General features: G+C 45.1%; 1 protein-coding gene across 1 annotated transcript in view; it reads right to left on the bottom strand.

Moving 5' to 3' along the window:
* SDK2 (sidekick cell adhesion molecule 2) overlaps positions 1-15,269 on the bottom strand; it is a 702,247-nt gene that overhangs the window by 81,763 nt on the left and 605,215 nt on the right. The window contains exon 43 of the mRNA XM_078654263.1: positions 12,872-13,076. Within this exon, the coding sequence (XP_078510389.1) occupies positions 12,872-13,076 (205 nt within the window). The remainder of the gene's footprint in view (positions 1-12,871; positions 13,077-15,269) is intronic.

Genomic DNA, 15,269 nt, shown 5'->3' with positions numbered 1-15,269 from the left:
GGCAACAGATCTTTCATAATTTTCTTTAACTGAGTACAAAGGGAGAGTGTGATTTCTGGATAGTCAACCTCAGGCACCTAGGCAGAAGGTAGAGCAGGACGACTTTAATGTTGTAACCAGGAGATTACATATGTGCCTTGCATATTAGGCACAGTCTTCAAAGGCGGTCTCACATTTTATAAAAGTAAGTGTAGGTCCTTTAAAGCAGGAGTGACGTGGTCCAGATTTCTGAGACCAAAAATCACTGGATGCGCGATTCTAGAGTTGTTGAAAATATGGGACATCTTTTGGGACAGCAGCCTCTTGCAGAAAGCATTGCAAGCATCTAGTATGACGAGTGTGAGAGCTACTTTGTGAGGAAGTTTAAGAAAGAAAAACTTTCTGGACTGGTGGAGCTTGGGGTGCTCCTGGATGTTGTGTTCACTGGCGGTGCAACAAAGAGGTCGGTGTCACACAAGCCGAGACTGTAACCATTCTGTATTGTTGTGGTTAGATGCTCCAAAGATTCAGACCAGGGAATCAGAGGGCGACGTCCCAATGGGGGCCTCGGACAGGTTCTCAGTCTTGTTGTCAAAGTAGAGCCAGTTGCCATGCATCCGTGGACGAGCAGCTTTCAAGCAATTAGCTTCTCGAGGCCATTCAGAGAATTAGCAGTCTCAGAAGTAACAACAAAAACATTTTTGGGGTGGTAAATTACTGAGCAAGTAGAAATTTCCCACAGAGGGTGTCATTTTGAAGAAAAAAAAAAAGACTATGGATGTATTAAATAAAATACTAACACAACAAAGAGGAGAACGACATGAGCAAAGGAATATTTGTTTATATTGTGTACCAGAGTGGGACCTGAAATAGGAAAATGTTACGGGTTTGGCATGCCTTGTCTGTATAACATTCAAAGTTTTACTGATCCTCGTTACTGGCCAGGTTATGCCATCATGTGGATGGACCACACTGATGGTGTAAGAAAAAAACCCGATGCTGTATCTAGCAGCTGCCTCGTCTTGGTTTCATTCCCTGCAAGTTCTACTCTTTTATGTGTACCCTGTCATCTTTGAGCCCTAGAGACTCAGGTTGCTAAGTTTCTGCTCTCCAGTAAAACTCTAGGTTGCTGCATGTTAAAAGGACAACGAAAGATCCCCCCAAGCTGTTCCTCTGAATGCAATAATTTATCACTGCCTCTTATTTGCTGACTGACTGTTTTTTTGCGGTCTGTTGTACATGTAGAGTCTAGCCTTATTATGTACCTTGGAGTGATGTTTTATAGAACCACCCCATGTAGCTCTCCATGCAGTAGCCTGCCCTTACACCTGAATACGTAGGACGATCTATCTAATGAGTATCTGGAACCCTTGCTGCAAGGTTGCATGCCTGCAGGGCTGTAAGTTTGTTTCTAGGCCATGCAGCACATCCTGCCCTCTTCCCCTGAGCCGCCACAGTAACGTTCATGTCCTGAAAAGGCCTTTCCTCATATCTGGCTCGGTTCTCCGAGTGGCCATTACAGCTGCAATGTGAACAATGCTCTGCTTGGACTGGGAGCTTCATCAGTGCCTGAACTGCCTGGAAAGTGTAATTACTGGGCTTATTCAGCAAGGACACTGAATATCAAAGGACCTGTGTGCACTGGATGAGTGCCTTCCTGGACGTGAACCAGCATGAGAACAGTTTAGATACAGCTAAGAACAAACTGTACCACGCTCTCTACCTGGAGCGTGACCTGTCACCTGCACAAGACCTATAGACATAGCATGCTATATATGTGGAACATAGTACAAAATAAGAGTGGCATCTCTCAGCAAACGTTAGATACCGGCCTCAGTCCATTGCCAGCCTGCCAAGCCTTAAGCAGTGGTGGTTCAATCTAATGAAATAAACTCACTGAGCAGCAGTGGCATAACAAAATTCTCTGCAGCCCCGTGGAGCGGGCGAGTGGTCCCCAAGCTGCGAGGCCACCCGGCACTGGCAGGCACATGGCCAGAGAGCTTCTGACTGGGTATAGAGCATGTGGGCCCCCTGCATGTACTTCTCAGGGGGGACACTTCAAGTTTCGTTACGCCACTGTTGAGCAGTGATGAGGGGCTGACCATCAAAGACAGTACGAGCAGGTGAGCATGTCAAGTAGGGACCCTGTGCACGTGGACTAGAATTTGAATAATACAAGCCTGGCTGGATAGCAACAATACACTGTACATCCGCTGGAGATTTACACTTGTGGATTTTTTTCTTACATAGCTACTTTTCTAGGCATAGGGAGATGAACCTAACAGCCCAGAATCAATCACACAACTCACTGTTAATTGCTAGAGCTGCAATTAGAACTGAGGTGCCCATGTTCCAACCCCAGTAGCTCAGCCACTAGATCCCACTTCACCTCTGACCCAGACTGGAAACATACTAACTGGGTGCCAATTATATGTTTCCCCCAGTTCAGGGTACCTGTGAAAAATAATACACTGTATACTCTCCCTCAGTTGAAGGAAGCATTCCTGCCCCTCTCACATGGTACACGGTCAGTCTATGCTGACATTGAGCTAGGAATCCACGAACCCTCACCTCTGTTCTTGGGAGTCGCCAGGGGTATACATCCATTCCTGGACCCTGCCAGGCTGTATGGAGTTCATATCTAATGAAATGGGAAACCCAATATACCACTGGCAGCTTGGGCAGATTCAAATGAACAGGTAAATGCGCCTTTAAGGGATTTATTTCAATACTTGTTTTTACTCTTTTAGTTCGCCATTCAAGGCAAGCTAACAAATATTACTTGCAATATAATTTTTTTTAATAATTTTTTTCGTGGAATATAAACGTACTTAGATTGATCCCTTATTCACAAAATGAAAACACAAGATCTAATCATAGACAAATATATCCAAACACGGGTGTAAGTATAAAAAGAATTTTATATTGAGAATTAATATAGGGTACTTGTATGTTTAACTCACAATAAAACAAGAAGGAACATTGTTTTTACAATAATTAACCCCTTCACTGTGACAATTGTGTACACTTTTTCATATAAAACAAATGATATTTAAGAAAGAAGTGTATTTGTCAACGTTTCGGTCCTCATGCTTTCGTTAATAAGACCATCTTCAGAACTGTAAATGTTAAAAAGAATTGACCCCTTGTAGCTCTTTCAGAATGCTGAGCAGCTTATTCAGGTTTATGAGAAAAGTAATAGACGCTTGATGATTGAGTCTGTAAAGTCTCAAGCAGCTAGTCACAGCGTGAGTAATGACAATTGTTCTACCGCTCCTATTAATTCTCAATATAAAATTATTTTTATACTTACACCCTTGTTTGGATATATTTGTCTATGATTAGATCTTGTGTTCTCATTTTGTGAATAAGGGAACACCCTAAGTACGTTTATATTCTATGAAAAGAAATTATAAAAAGAAATTACATTGCAAGTAATATGACCTATAGGCAGACCCCCAGGATATAGCGGCATAGATTTGCAAATTTAGCGGCACAAAAGTGGGTATTTAACGGCATTATTGCGGCACCTTATTGTTTTCGTAATCATTCCTTTTCAGCCTTAAATCAATGTAAACTGATTTAACAGGGTATTCCACTGTGAAACTGGCATGGTTAAAGTGTCTGTGGCTCTACGGAAGCACAGCTCCACTCTGCACCTCGTGAGAGGGGGCCCCATTTCTCCCTGGGATGTTCTAGCACCCATGTATGCACCCCTGCCGGGGCACCACTGCCTCCTAGACTCGTCCATTTTAAAAAACAGTAATTTCTATCACCCTTTTTAACATTGAAAATATATTGTGAATACAAATATGACCCATAGAGGAAGTCTTGCTTTGCTGCTAGAGCGCCTTACTAAAAAGTAATGCAACGATTTAAGTGTGGCAATTTAAGTGCCACTTTGTGAGTGGACAAAGACAAGGCAATGCATTTAAAAAACGATCCTCTTTTCTGTAGCCCAATCATCTAAAAGGGGCCTCAAAATATCCCCAGCAGTTCAGAAGCGCTGCCGCTGCTGCAGGGTACATAACTGCCAGGGTTTCAGATTGCTTATGTGTGCCATTTTCATAAATTCACTGTAAATATGAGTGACTTTCAATGACTATGAGTGACACTTTCTTCTGAACAAAATCAAGCAATGAAGTTAGGGAAACCAATAAATATCAGAAATTATCCCAATTTGAGCAATTCAAAACTCTAAGAATATCTTGAAACTGCAGCAAAGTACCAGAAATGGAAGGTCTCTAGCCTAGTGCCTTTGTAACCTGATTCACGTACTTTGTAGCAGGCATAATAATCCTCTGCCCTATTTTATTATATATCACTGAGCTTGAAGTCTGTTGAACAGTCTGGTGAAGTTAGTTACAACGAAGCATGGCTGCGTTATTAGCATATATGACGTGTGGTTGTTAGTATCAAAATGAAAATGTCCTTTGTTATAAAGATTCAGACACTTTACATGCAATGGGTCTGTACGGTTGGTAACCCCAACAGCACCCAAAAAAAGAATTGCCTCCTGATGTGGGATGCTGTGATTGGCTCACTGAGTGTGGTGCCAGTGGAACACAGACCGAGGATTTGGCAAAGCGTGATGTTTACCTCTTATTGCCTGGTGTGGGGTTTCCCCAGGGCTCAAGATGGGGCAAGCAGAGGATGATCAGCCCTTTGACCCGATGACATCACGACTGGGGCGGGGAAACATTGAGGTTTAAGGTCGAGCACATGTACAGCGACTTCCCTCCTTGACAAACAAGAAACCGAAACTGGAGAGGGGCTGTGATCATATTATGTTGGAACAATTTTAGAATTTGTAGCTGCGGGAAATAGGGTGGGTAGAGGCGGGGGGGGGGGGCGGTGACCTGGGATTACTACACCTCGGAGGGAGCTATTTTCCTCTGGACGCTGGTTTCCAGATGTGAGTTGCGCCTGGCAAGCCAAATGGATTTTCTTCATCCATTGAGGTCACAATGTGTTCCCTTTCTGCTGGTTGGTTAATAATCAGGTTGGCAGACAGCGTAGGCCATTTCTTCATCGCAGCCTGCCTTTAGGATTGCCAATAAATTAACGCATTCCCTGGTCTTAATAAACCCGCTACACAATTTTCTCTAACAACAAATGTTTTCTGCCTCTTATTTTGTTGTGTTCTTGAGTAACATAGTTATGTTTACTGATGCACTGGTACTAAATGAAACTCGGCTGGTTGTGTGGCTATTACGGCTGTACGCGCTCATGTGGTGACGTAGGTACGTTCAGCCAATAAGATGTCACCATCTTTTTTGCTGCCTGCCGAAGACCTTTTTCGCGGCCAAAAAGGTCAATTTCGCGGTCATCGTGCCCTTCAGCTGATTTCGCGATTATTTTGCAAATCGCGAAAAGCTGGAGGGTCTGTCTAATGCAGGAAGAGCAGTCAGCAGTCTTCAAGGGAATAAGAAGCTTGTTAAATGGGCGAGGTTGTGACGTAAGGCTAGAGCAGCCGACCTTTGATCTGCGATGACAGTCAGACGTTCGTTTATTCATAAGGAATATGTCCTGTGTAATGTAACTGGCGCCCATGTGAAGCGCTCTGCGCTCGCGCTATACAAGCCTGAAACACGAGCTCCTTTGGAGTTACATTCTCGCTGAAGTATATCAGAGGCAGTGACAGGCTGTACTATTCAGACAAAATGGACCAATGGAAAGTGTCAGCAGGGGCCTGTTTAACCTTCTGCAAAAATGTCACAAGCTTCTGCCTATGGGTGTCTCCGCAGCAAAATGGTATGGTAAAAGTAAACAAATGGGCTGCACTGGGGTCCAGAGGAGAGCATCTAGAGCGTGTCTATTTCTGTGTGCAAACTGACACATTCAGGGAATGAAGGTACTCACAAAACCATGTAGCGCAATGAAAGCACGGGGCAATGTGCCCACAGACACCGAATCAAGTAAGTAATTAGTTTTACAGCCAAGGCCCATACCACCCTGAATGCGCCTGATCTCGGTAGCTTAGCAGGGTAGGGCATGGTTAGTACTTGGATAGGAGACCTCGAAGTACTGTAAGCTGAGTTTTTGGTTTTGATATTAAATTGAGTTAATTTGCGGAGCTGGCATTCAGCGCTGATGGCAGAATGCAACGAGTTCCTCTGCATTGAAGTTGTCACAACTGGGCATGTAAAGCCTGTGTTATGATCGCTTATAGCACATGTAATTGCATAGAAATGGACGTAGTTATTTTGAAGCACTAAGGAATCATCACATATTATTTCTAACATCATTCGGATGTTTGGTTCTACACTCACATCGGCATTGGCTACCAGTTGCAAAAAGGATTTTATTTAAAACACTGACCACGACTTTCAAGGCCCTGCATGGCATAGGCCCCAAATATATCTCCAAGCGACTGTCTTGGTATACCCCTCTCAGATCTCTTAGATCCTCGTCCTTATCAAAAATGAGTGTTCCCACTATCAAACGGGCAAGAGTAGGAGGACGGTCTTTTCGGCACTTAGCCCCTCATGCATGGAATGATCTTCCAATCTCTTTAAGACAGACTTCCAGTCTTCTGTCTTTCCGCAAGGCCCTTAAGACTTGGCTCTTCCCGTAATTCTTTGAGGCTGTTTTTATGTCTGTACGCTCTTTTGGTGTTATGTTTTTTTTTTCTCCCCATCTTCGGTTGGGAGTCTTCGTCAAAGCGCCGGGATACTCCAGTGGAGTGGCCGTGCGCTATAGAAGTGTACAAATAACATAACATAACATAACATAACATAAAAGGTAGAGTATGGATGGGGGTTTAATACTTAGATTTAGGTTCACGCATTACTTTGGGTACGAGGCAGGAGAGGGTGCATTGTGGGATCAGTAGTTCGAGAACAGTGAGAGTAACGTGGTGCAGCTGATGAGAGCAAGTCACGGGGTTAACAATATTCCAAATGAGCCGGTGAGGATGTGATTAAAAACGAACAGATTGAGTGACAGCGGGAACAGATGATTTTTCGAGGCAATGGGGAAGATGGATGAGGAGGTTAGGCCGCCGGCTGCGGCTTCAGCAAGCTATTTCATCACAGTTTCGAAGTATCGGGCACGGAAAATCGGGGGTATGTTTGGAGTTACAGTGGGGTGATTGTTTATTCGCAAAAAGGGTGATCTTGAAATGAGAAGATTAGGAATGAGACACACGTTTTATTTATTGTGTTTGTTTCAGTCAGTTTAGGGAGAGAGGGCATGAAGGATTGGAGAGGGGACTGGGATAAGGGCATAGTTATGTTTACTGCTGCACTGGTACTAAATGAAACTCGGCTGGTTGTGTGGCTATTACGGCTGTACACGCTCGTGTGGTGACGTAGGTACGTTCAGCCAATAAGATGTCACCATCTTTTTTGCTGCCTGCCGAAGACCTTTTTCGCGGCCAAAAAGGTCAATTTCGCGGTCATCGCGCCCTTCAGCTGATTTCGCGATTATTTTGCAAATCGCGAAAAGCTGGCGGGTGTGTACAGGGCAATCGGATGGTGTCCGACCCTGGCCAATGCCTAATTCTTAGTCTGTTGATACCAGGTGTAATGCAGCAAAGCTCGGGGCATTGCACTCGTATATGCAGTCACACTTCCTCCTAAGATTTAGGCAGCTGCGGCTCCTCTGTTAAGGTAGATCGTCGCCCCACTGCTTTTGCAGCAGTGGAAAAAGGAAAAATAAAATGATAATAAAACAGGTTATCATTTTATTTTTTCTTGATAGGCCATCCTGGTTGACACTGTGGGAGCAGGAGTGGTGGGCACTGCTACAAGTACGCATGATTGTTTGGCCGGCTAACTTTGAGCAAGGGAACCAGGTTAGAGTCTGTTGGGAGACTCAAACATCCCGTGATCCTGCGAAAATCACCTAATCTCCCCATCCCTAAAAAAAAAAAATTGTCCGTAGAGTTCGAGCTATATAAAATTGCAAAAAAAAAAAACCCGAAAAAAAAGGAAGCTGCCTTCACCCTGCAGACCTTGTACCCAGAATCTGGGGAAGCAGTCCAGCCTTCTTGCCAACGAGCTCTCTCTCGTTGACAGGCGGGAGGGGGTTACTTTCCTTGTGTGCTGTAGAAGGTGCCAGAGCCGTTAACTGCCTTGCTGACTGCGTGACCCGGGCCCAGCCTGTACAGTGCGAGTCACAACCGGTTCTCAAGCCGGCGGGTGAGAGGCCTTTTCTTCCAAGAGGCCTGGCGGTGCCGCTCAGCGTTGCTGCCCCTCTCGTTGCCATCCTGTGACACTCGATGATGACCCCCACCCCGTCCCCGCCCGCTCCAGAATAGCCTCTTCATCGCCCACAGCTGCCCAACACAGGGGCCCCTTGTTCCCCGGGCCTGGGAGAAGATAAAGCCAGACATGCCAACCCTCCCGATTCAAGAGGGAGACTACCGATTTCAAGGCTAGTCTCCCGCCTCCCGATTTAAGCATCCAGAAACCCGATTCCACCACAGGGATTACACAATGAACTGCTTCTGGTGCTTAATATAACTCAAAGTTGAGCTAAACGGAGAGCTCAAAGTTACGTTGGCTCTCCACATTTGTTTTCCTCCCCACATCCCGTAGTTGTGAATATATTCTTGCCTGAGCCAGGCCAAAAGCTATTGGTATAGAAGTGAGCTTGGGCTGGCCCAGGGTTCAGGACTCCAGAAACAAATGTATTTTCCTGCAGCCTCCGAGTCCTAAAAGGCTCGGCGGCGTCCCCTGCTCCATGTTGTTAATTGAGAAGTGTGTGAAGGCTACGGCGGAGGTTTCTGTGTTTTCCGATGTTGCACGGGAGGCGAGGGCAGGCCGCTGTGTACCGGCTCTGGTTAACCCCTTGCAGGCTGCGGCCTCCTTCACAAATGAGGGTGCATCGTTAACAAACCTGACAATTGTAACTCTTTTTTACATCTTTCAAAGTTAAACTAATAATGATAACCAATCAAAAACCTTTATATTAACATAAAGTGCCAATGATACATTATAAGATGTGAGCTAAATAATAACAGAGAAATAAAAAAAAACATAAACAATATTACAAATACCATGTTTCCAACAAAAAAATATTACAAGTAGCACGTTCACAGCCCTAGTATTGTTTCTGTTTTTTGTAGGATTTTACCAGTGGTTGTCACTCTGACGTCAATGAACGATCGTGTGAACATTGTGTTGACTCATTGGTAGCTCTTCCAGTCTACCACCTCCGAATATTACACCGGAGAGATGAGTCACAGCACTTCAGGTGGGTGCTTTTTGCCCCAGCCTGGGTAACGCACAAAAAGAACACACCTGCGCACAAACAAACAAAGTAGTAGCGAGGAGTAGATTTTTCTTAAATATGCAGATTGTGCGATAAACTGGGAATGGCGCATTTGTACCTTACAAAAATAGGGCTCCTTATGCACAAAGGATGCAGCTACATTTGTTTCCTTCCCATGCCCCAAAGCAGTCTGTCGCAACATTCCCTCTCAAACAATCATTGGGGCATGCAGGTGAAACTTTCAATCACGGAAAACACGGTAAAAGAAAAGTTACTACAGACATTGGCCCTGATTACAGAAAATAACAGTTCTTCGGGACTTTACTGTTTTTCCTTCTGCTAGCGTACTCTACCTGCTCGGAAGGGCATCAACGACAGAAATGCTACTGTGCTGGGATAGGTGGTTTTATTGGGGGTGTTTCAGCGCAACACTGGTACTGCTCCGACCATCTTGTAGAAGAGTCCGTGGGTTGATCCCTACCGACAAGATCAGTCTGGGGCCCCTCAGATAATGCCGAGTATCCAGGAGACGTAGTGGTTCTCTTCAGCAACCCAATGCAAAGAACTGATGCTACCCTCATTACTGACTGCTGCATAATGTGTGGTAGTAGTGCACTTTTGGCAATGTCTGTCTGCTGCATAATGTGTGGTAGTGCACCTTTGGCAATGTCTGCCTGCTGCATAATGTGTTGTAATGCACTTCTGGCAGTGAATGTCTTCTGTATAACGTGTGATCACACACATTCTGCAGTGCCTGTCTCCTGTGTAATGGATGGTAGTGTACTTTCAGCAGACTTTTCATGCATTGATGAAATTAATACATATGACTCTCTTCCTGGAAGAGAGCATGCTACATTCTACTTACAGGTGTATGTATGACCTATTTCTATAAAACAGAAGTTATTTCTTGAAGATGGTAAAAAAACATCTCTCCCAGTTACTCCTGCGATCCATTTTGTGTTACGCCTGACCCGCTTCGTGTTACGCGCTATTCAGGTCTTTGCACCCACGCATATTTCTCCCTCTTATCGAAGTTGAAATGTTGGCATGTATGGATAAAGCGGCCTTTGCGCGGCCGCTGGGGTGGCGCCAAGAGGCGGCCTGAATATCAAGTGAGGCAGGCCGAGGAACGTAACGCCAACATCCTCAAAGGACCGTGTAAGGTTAGAGAAGGGTTCGGTGCCAGGACAGGCCGAAACCGCGGCCTCCCACACTCAATCCCGCCGCCATCAGGTGACCACCGGACGGGGCGAGAGGAGGACGCGGTGGGGGCCTGGGAAGGTACCTTAGAGTCCTTTCTGCTTGAAGAACTAGCACAAACACATCCCGAGTATTCGCATCGTTTGTTGGCTCGAATGCTGGAGGAAAACATTACCTCACCGAGCGAGGCTTGAAACGCACAAGTGAACGTTTCTCCGCAGCCTGTGCGGCCCACGCTCAGACCTGACGCTATTGATGCGCGAGACTGACCCGGCGCTATTGATGCGCGAGACTGACCTGACGGCACTGAGGCGAGAGACTGCAGCCACGGACGACAGACGTCAACAGGACCCGGCGTAAAGTTGGGTGGGTTCCTTCAGGGGCCTCTAGGAAGAGTGCTCTCGTTTCTAGAGCTCCAATCCTTTCAGATCAGAGGTGCAATGGCGTTATACAAATATATTAAAGTGCCTTAACCCGTCCTATGCTCCTCAAAGCACGTAGAGAAATTATAAACATACAGAAATGAATAGTAGGAGACCAACAAAAGCCTAATACGTTACTGGCACTGCCCTGACCCTACCAGACCTTTTAGAGGCACCACCCTGAAAAAATATTTTCACTAATTTGAGATATCAGGCTCACCACGCTGCCTCTGAATAGCTCCCAACAGCAAAACTTACAGCTGAGGACTGGTGCAAATTATATTTGGCATTGTCTTTGAAATGGAAGTAATCAAACGGTGTAAGCAGCCTGCAGCCCAAATTCAAAAAAAGTACGTTGGGAGTCGGGACCAAACTGAATTTGTTAATATTTTTCTGTATTTATATAATGAGACGTAGTTAAATAATTTTGTATTGAATTGTAAGTATGTTTATGTAGTGCTTACTACCCCTGACGAGGCATTAAAGCTCTTTACGCAGGGGCACATCCTGCTCCTAAACTCAGCATTGTTCCCTATTTTTAAAATGTAAACCATGAAACGAAGTGTGAGGCCAAATCAGTTTACTCCATTTCTAAATATAAATACTACACAAGGTTGAAAAATCTGTGCATCGTTCTTCTTGCAACACGAGCAGCAAAATGATTTCTGTGAATGCTTGGTCCATTTTGCACTTGTGCCATTTGTGTAATCTGGTACCAGCGGTGGTAGCATTCTGTGATTGTACACACGGTACATTTCACAAAGACTGGTGAAGACTACCCCTTAGGGGTGACTGGCAGGATCCTGCATAGCGCACTGGCAGAGGAAACCTTGCACCCTGGAGGTGGCAGCATTGCACAAGGCAGAGCAAAGATGGGCTCTGCCAGTCCCCATGTCAATCAGGGGTATTGGGATCCGTGACTGATTTGCATGTTAACCACTAACTGTGCAATGTGCTCCTGTTAGATCATTTGATTTTATATGTACCTTATGGGACCTTTCTGGAAACTAGATTCTAATTCTGCCCTCCTGGACCCTTGGTGGACACTGCTGGGCGAGGCAGACTTTATCCTTTGAAGATGGCTGCACCCTGTGATGTGGCACAAATCGTTTGGTCATCCTGATTACAAGTCACGATGTAGTATGAAGGCACATCTTTAGACTGGGTGGAAAGCAGACCCTGTGACACAGCTTGTTAGCTATAGTGAAACACCCCAGAGGCCTGGAAGCAGGCCAGCCTTGCTTCTACTGGGTAAAATGCATTAATTTTGTGGTCTGGCTTCATTCCTGGGGCACATGATGTCAGGCGCAACTTCAATTCATCGTATTCGACTTGTAAAACTTTTAAAGTTTTGTTCCTCCCTAAATGTTAGGGAAATCATGAGAACTGTTGGTGTTTTTGTGCCAGTGACTAGGCCTCATCAGGCAGTGTTCGTGCCAGTAACCCACCCATCTGGCACTTTCATCAGACATCTTTGCCTGTCATTGGGCTGCAATCAGACTGCCCTTCAGCTAAAGCTATGACAAATATTATGTTGTACCAATAACCACGCACCATCGGGCAGTTCCTGCACCTTGAATTAGACCCTTTCATTTGCCAGTTGCAGCAGACTGCTGATCGTAAGACTGTTTACTTCTTGTAATCAAGCACTCACAGACAACTGATTAGATTGTTTTTTAACTACAGCTGTGTGTATTTAGATAGGACTTTGCTGGTGGGGAGACGAAGATGCGGAGTTACGGGGTAATTTTCAAGGTGAAATAAAAAAAAAATTGCAAGGGATCTATGCTGCAAATATTTATCGTGGTTCAAGCCTGGATAATATTGAACATGCAGTATAGACAGCGCCACTTAAAATCATGTTCAGCATTTCTGCATAGAGGTGCCGCTGCCTGCCGCTGCCTAAAAGTAAAGAGAGACATTTCTTGACAGATGTCTCTGAGAGTTCTTCACAATTTTCCATGCCAGTCCTTTTTCTTCTATGCAAAAATAATAATATCCACAAAGCAATAAAAAGATGGAAAGACATCCCCTGACGAAGGCCTCCTCACCCCAAAGCCTGCACTGATGCGGCACTCCCCCTAGGCCAGTGAAGGTCTTCATAACCCGAGCGATACCTGGTGTAGATGCCGTTCTTGCGACAGAAGGAGTTCTTCACCGACAGGCGTCGATTGTTGAGCTCTAGAGCAGGAAAGCTTCCTTCGTCCAGGCTCACCATCTCGCCATGGCCCAGGGCGTTAGTCTTGGAGTTGCTCACTTAGGGGGAAAAGAGAACAATTAGAAAGATTAGTAACTGTGGGGAAAGAGTCATTATGCATTATGGCCTGTCTCAAAACAGATCCCTCCCACTTTCACATCTTAGAGAAGTATTTCTTGCTCACAGACAGAATTACTTTAGTGAAAATGATCCGAAGCTTGATGTTTCATACATGTTCTATGCTTCAGGAATGGAGTTTAGCTGCTTTGCCATGCTACTCTGGCATCTGGTGTTGTCAATTATGGTGGTGCTGCTAGAAAGAAATCCACCTTCCACAGAACCATTTAAGCCAGCTATATGATGCAAACAGCTTTGTGTGGTTTGGTGTCAGTGCTCTGTTCTGTCCAATAATGACATGTATCCCCCAGGCCCTAACGTGAATAATGATTGCATGGGATCCACTGTCTGCATTGATATACAACCACGAGCTAAGGAAACGTTTGACTGTACAGCGGAGCAAAATAATTGAGAAGAAATTATTATTATTATTATTAATTGTGTTTTGTTAAGCGCAAACAACCCGGAGGCCTCGTAGCGCTGTGTATAGTCAGACTAGAGAAAGATGAGCAGGTTTAGATAAAAAGCAGGTTTTTAGATGAAAAGGAAAGTTTTCAATTCCTTCCGAAATTTCAGAAGGTTGGGTTCACTGCGGAGGGTAGTGGGCAGGGAATTCCAGGCTTTTGCGGCATTCCAGGAAAAGGAGCGCCCGCCCCATCTGGTGCGTCTGATTTTATTGACGGTGGCCAGGAATGCTGTGCTAGATCGCAAAGCTCTATGGGGGAGGTAGGGAGTTGCTAAGGAACAGATCATCGTTGGTGCAGTCTTCCTCATGGCCTTGTGCATAATGCACATAGATTTGAACAGTACTCAGGCCTTAACGGGAAGCCAGTGCAGTTTCCTCAAAGCCACTGTTCCTGATTCCCGCTGATTGAGGCCCAATAAAAGGCGGGCTGCAGCGTTTTGGGTCACCTGAATCTTCCTTATTGTGGAGGCAGGAGCCCCTAGATATAAGGAATTCCCATAGTCCAGACGGGACAAGATAATGGCTTGCACCATTATTCTACGAGCTTGAAAAGGGAGGAGTGGCAGCACTTTCCTAAGCATGCGCATAAGGCCAAAACAGGTGGCAGACAGAGTGGTTGCTTGCTGAATGAAGCTTAGGTTTGCTTCTAGCCAAATGCCCAAACTTTTTATATAGGGCTTTGGTTGGGGCGGAGGGCCCATCCATGGGGGCCAATCCATCAGAGGGCTAGGAATAGTTGGATTGCCTAAAATCATGAGCTCTGTTTTCTCGCCATTTAGTTTCAAATGCGAGGCAGCCATCCACTGGGCAACTGCTACCAAGCAGTTGCTAAGATTCGAGAGGGAGGGATCGGATTGGTTCATGGAAACAACTAATTGTGTATCATCGGCATAGGTCACTATGTCTAGGCCGAATGAGTGCACTATGTCAGCAAGAGGTTGCATATAAATATTAAAAAGGGTAGGGCTCAGGGCAGAGCCCTGAGGCACGCCTTGATCCAGGGGCCAGATTTTTGAGTGGGTAGTGCCCTCTACAACCTCAAAGGAGCGGTTCTCCAAAAAAGACTGAAGCCAGTGCATGGCCATCCCTGAAATTCCTATTTGGCAAAGGCGGTGAAAGAGGATGCTGGTGTTGACAGTGTCGAAGGCGGCACTAAGGTCAAGCAACATAATTGCTGTGGTGTGCAGCAAGCTTGTTTTTCCTCATCTACTTTGTTGAAAAATGCCAAAAAGGATATAATTACATTAGAAGCAGGACAACAACATTGTGAATATCATGAAGACAAAGCTTATGTGTTGTGAAGGAAATGTAACCAAGTGGTTTTATTAAATCCACTCATTTTTGGTTCTAAAGATGAGCCTTCTGGTTTAGAATTTGAGGGATTGAAAAGGCAGAGTGAATTTATAGTATTTAACCACTCTGTAAACATACACTACAGCAGCAGTTACACATAAGAAACATATTAATCTCTCTCAAACAGTAAAACAAAAATAAGGCAAATTGTCAACGTCACAAAGTTCAAAATGATGATGTTTTCACTTTCAATACATCTTTCCAAAAGTGCTTCTGTGGATGGCCACTATGGTCTCCGAACTGGCTATTTATGCAGAAATGCAGAGTTACCATCTCTTTGCTTGATGCACCCATGGAGGAGCCAAACCACCTAAGT

The sequence above is a fragment of the Lissotriton helveticus genome, chromosome 7 (genome assembly GCF_964261635.1).
Source record: "Lissotriton helveticus chromosome 7, aLisHel1.1, whole genome shotgun sequence".
NCBI lineage: Eukaryota > Metazoa > Chordata > Amphibia > Caudata > Salamandridae > Lissotriton > Lissotriton helveticus.
Note: the sequence above shows the minus strand (reverse complement) of the source record. Positions and strands in the feature narration are given on the sequence as shown.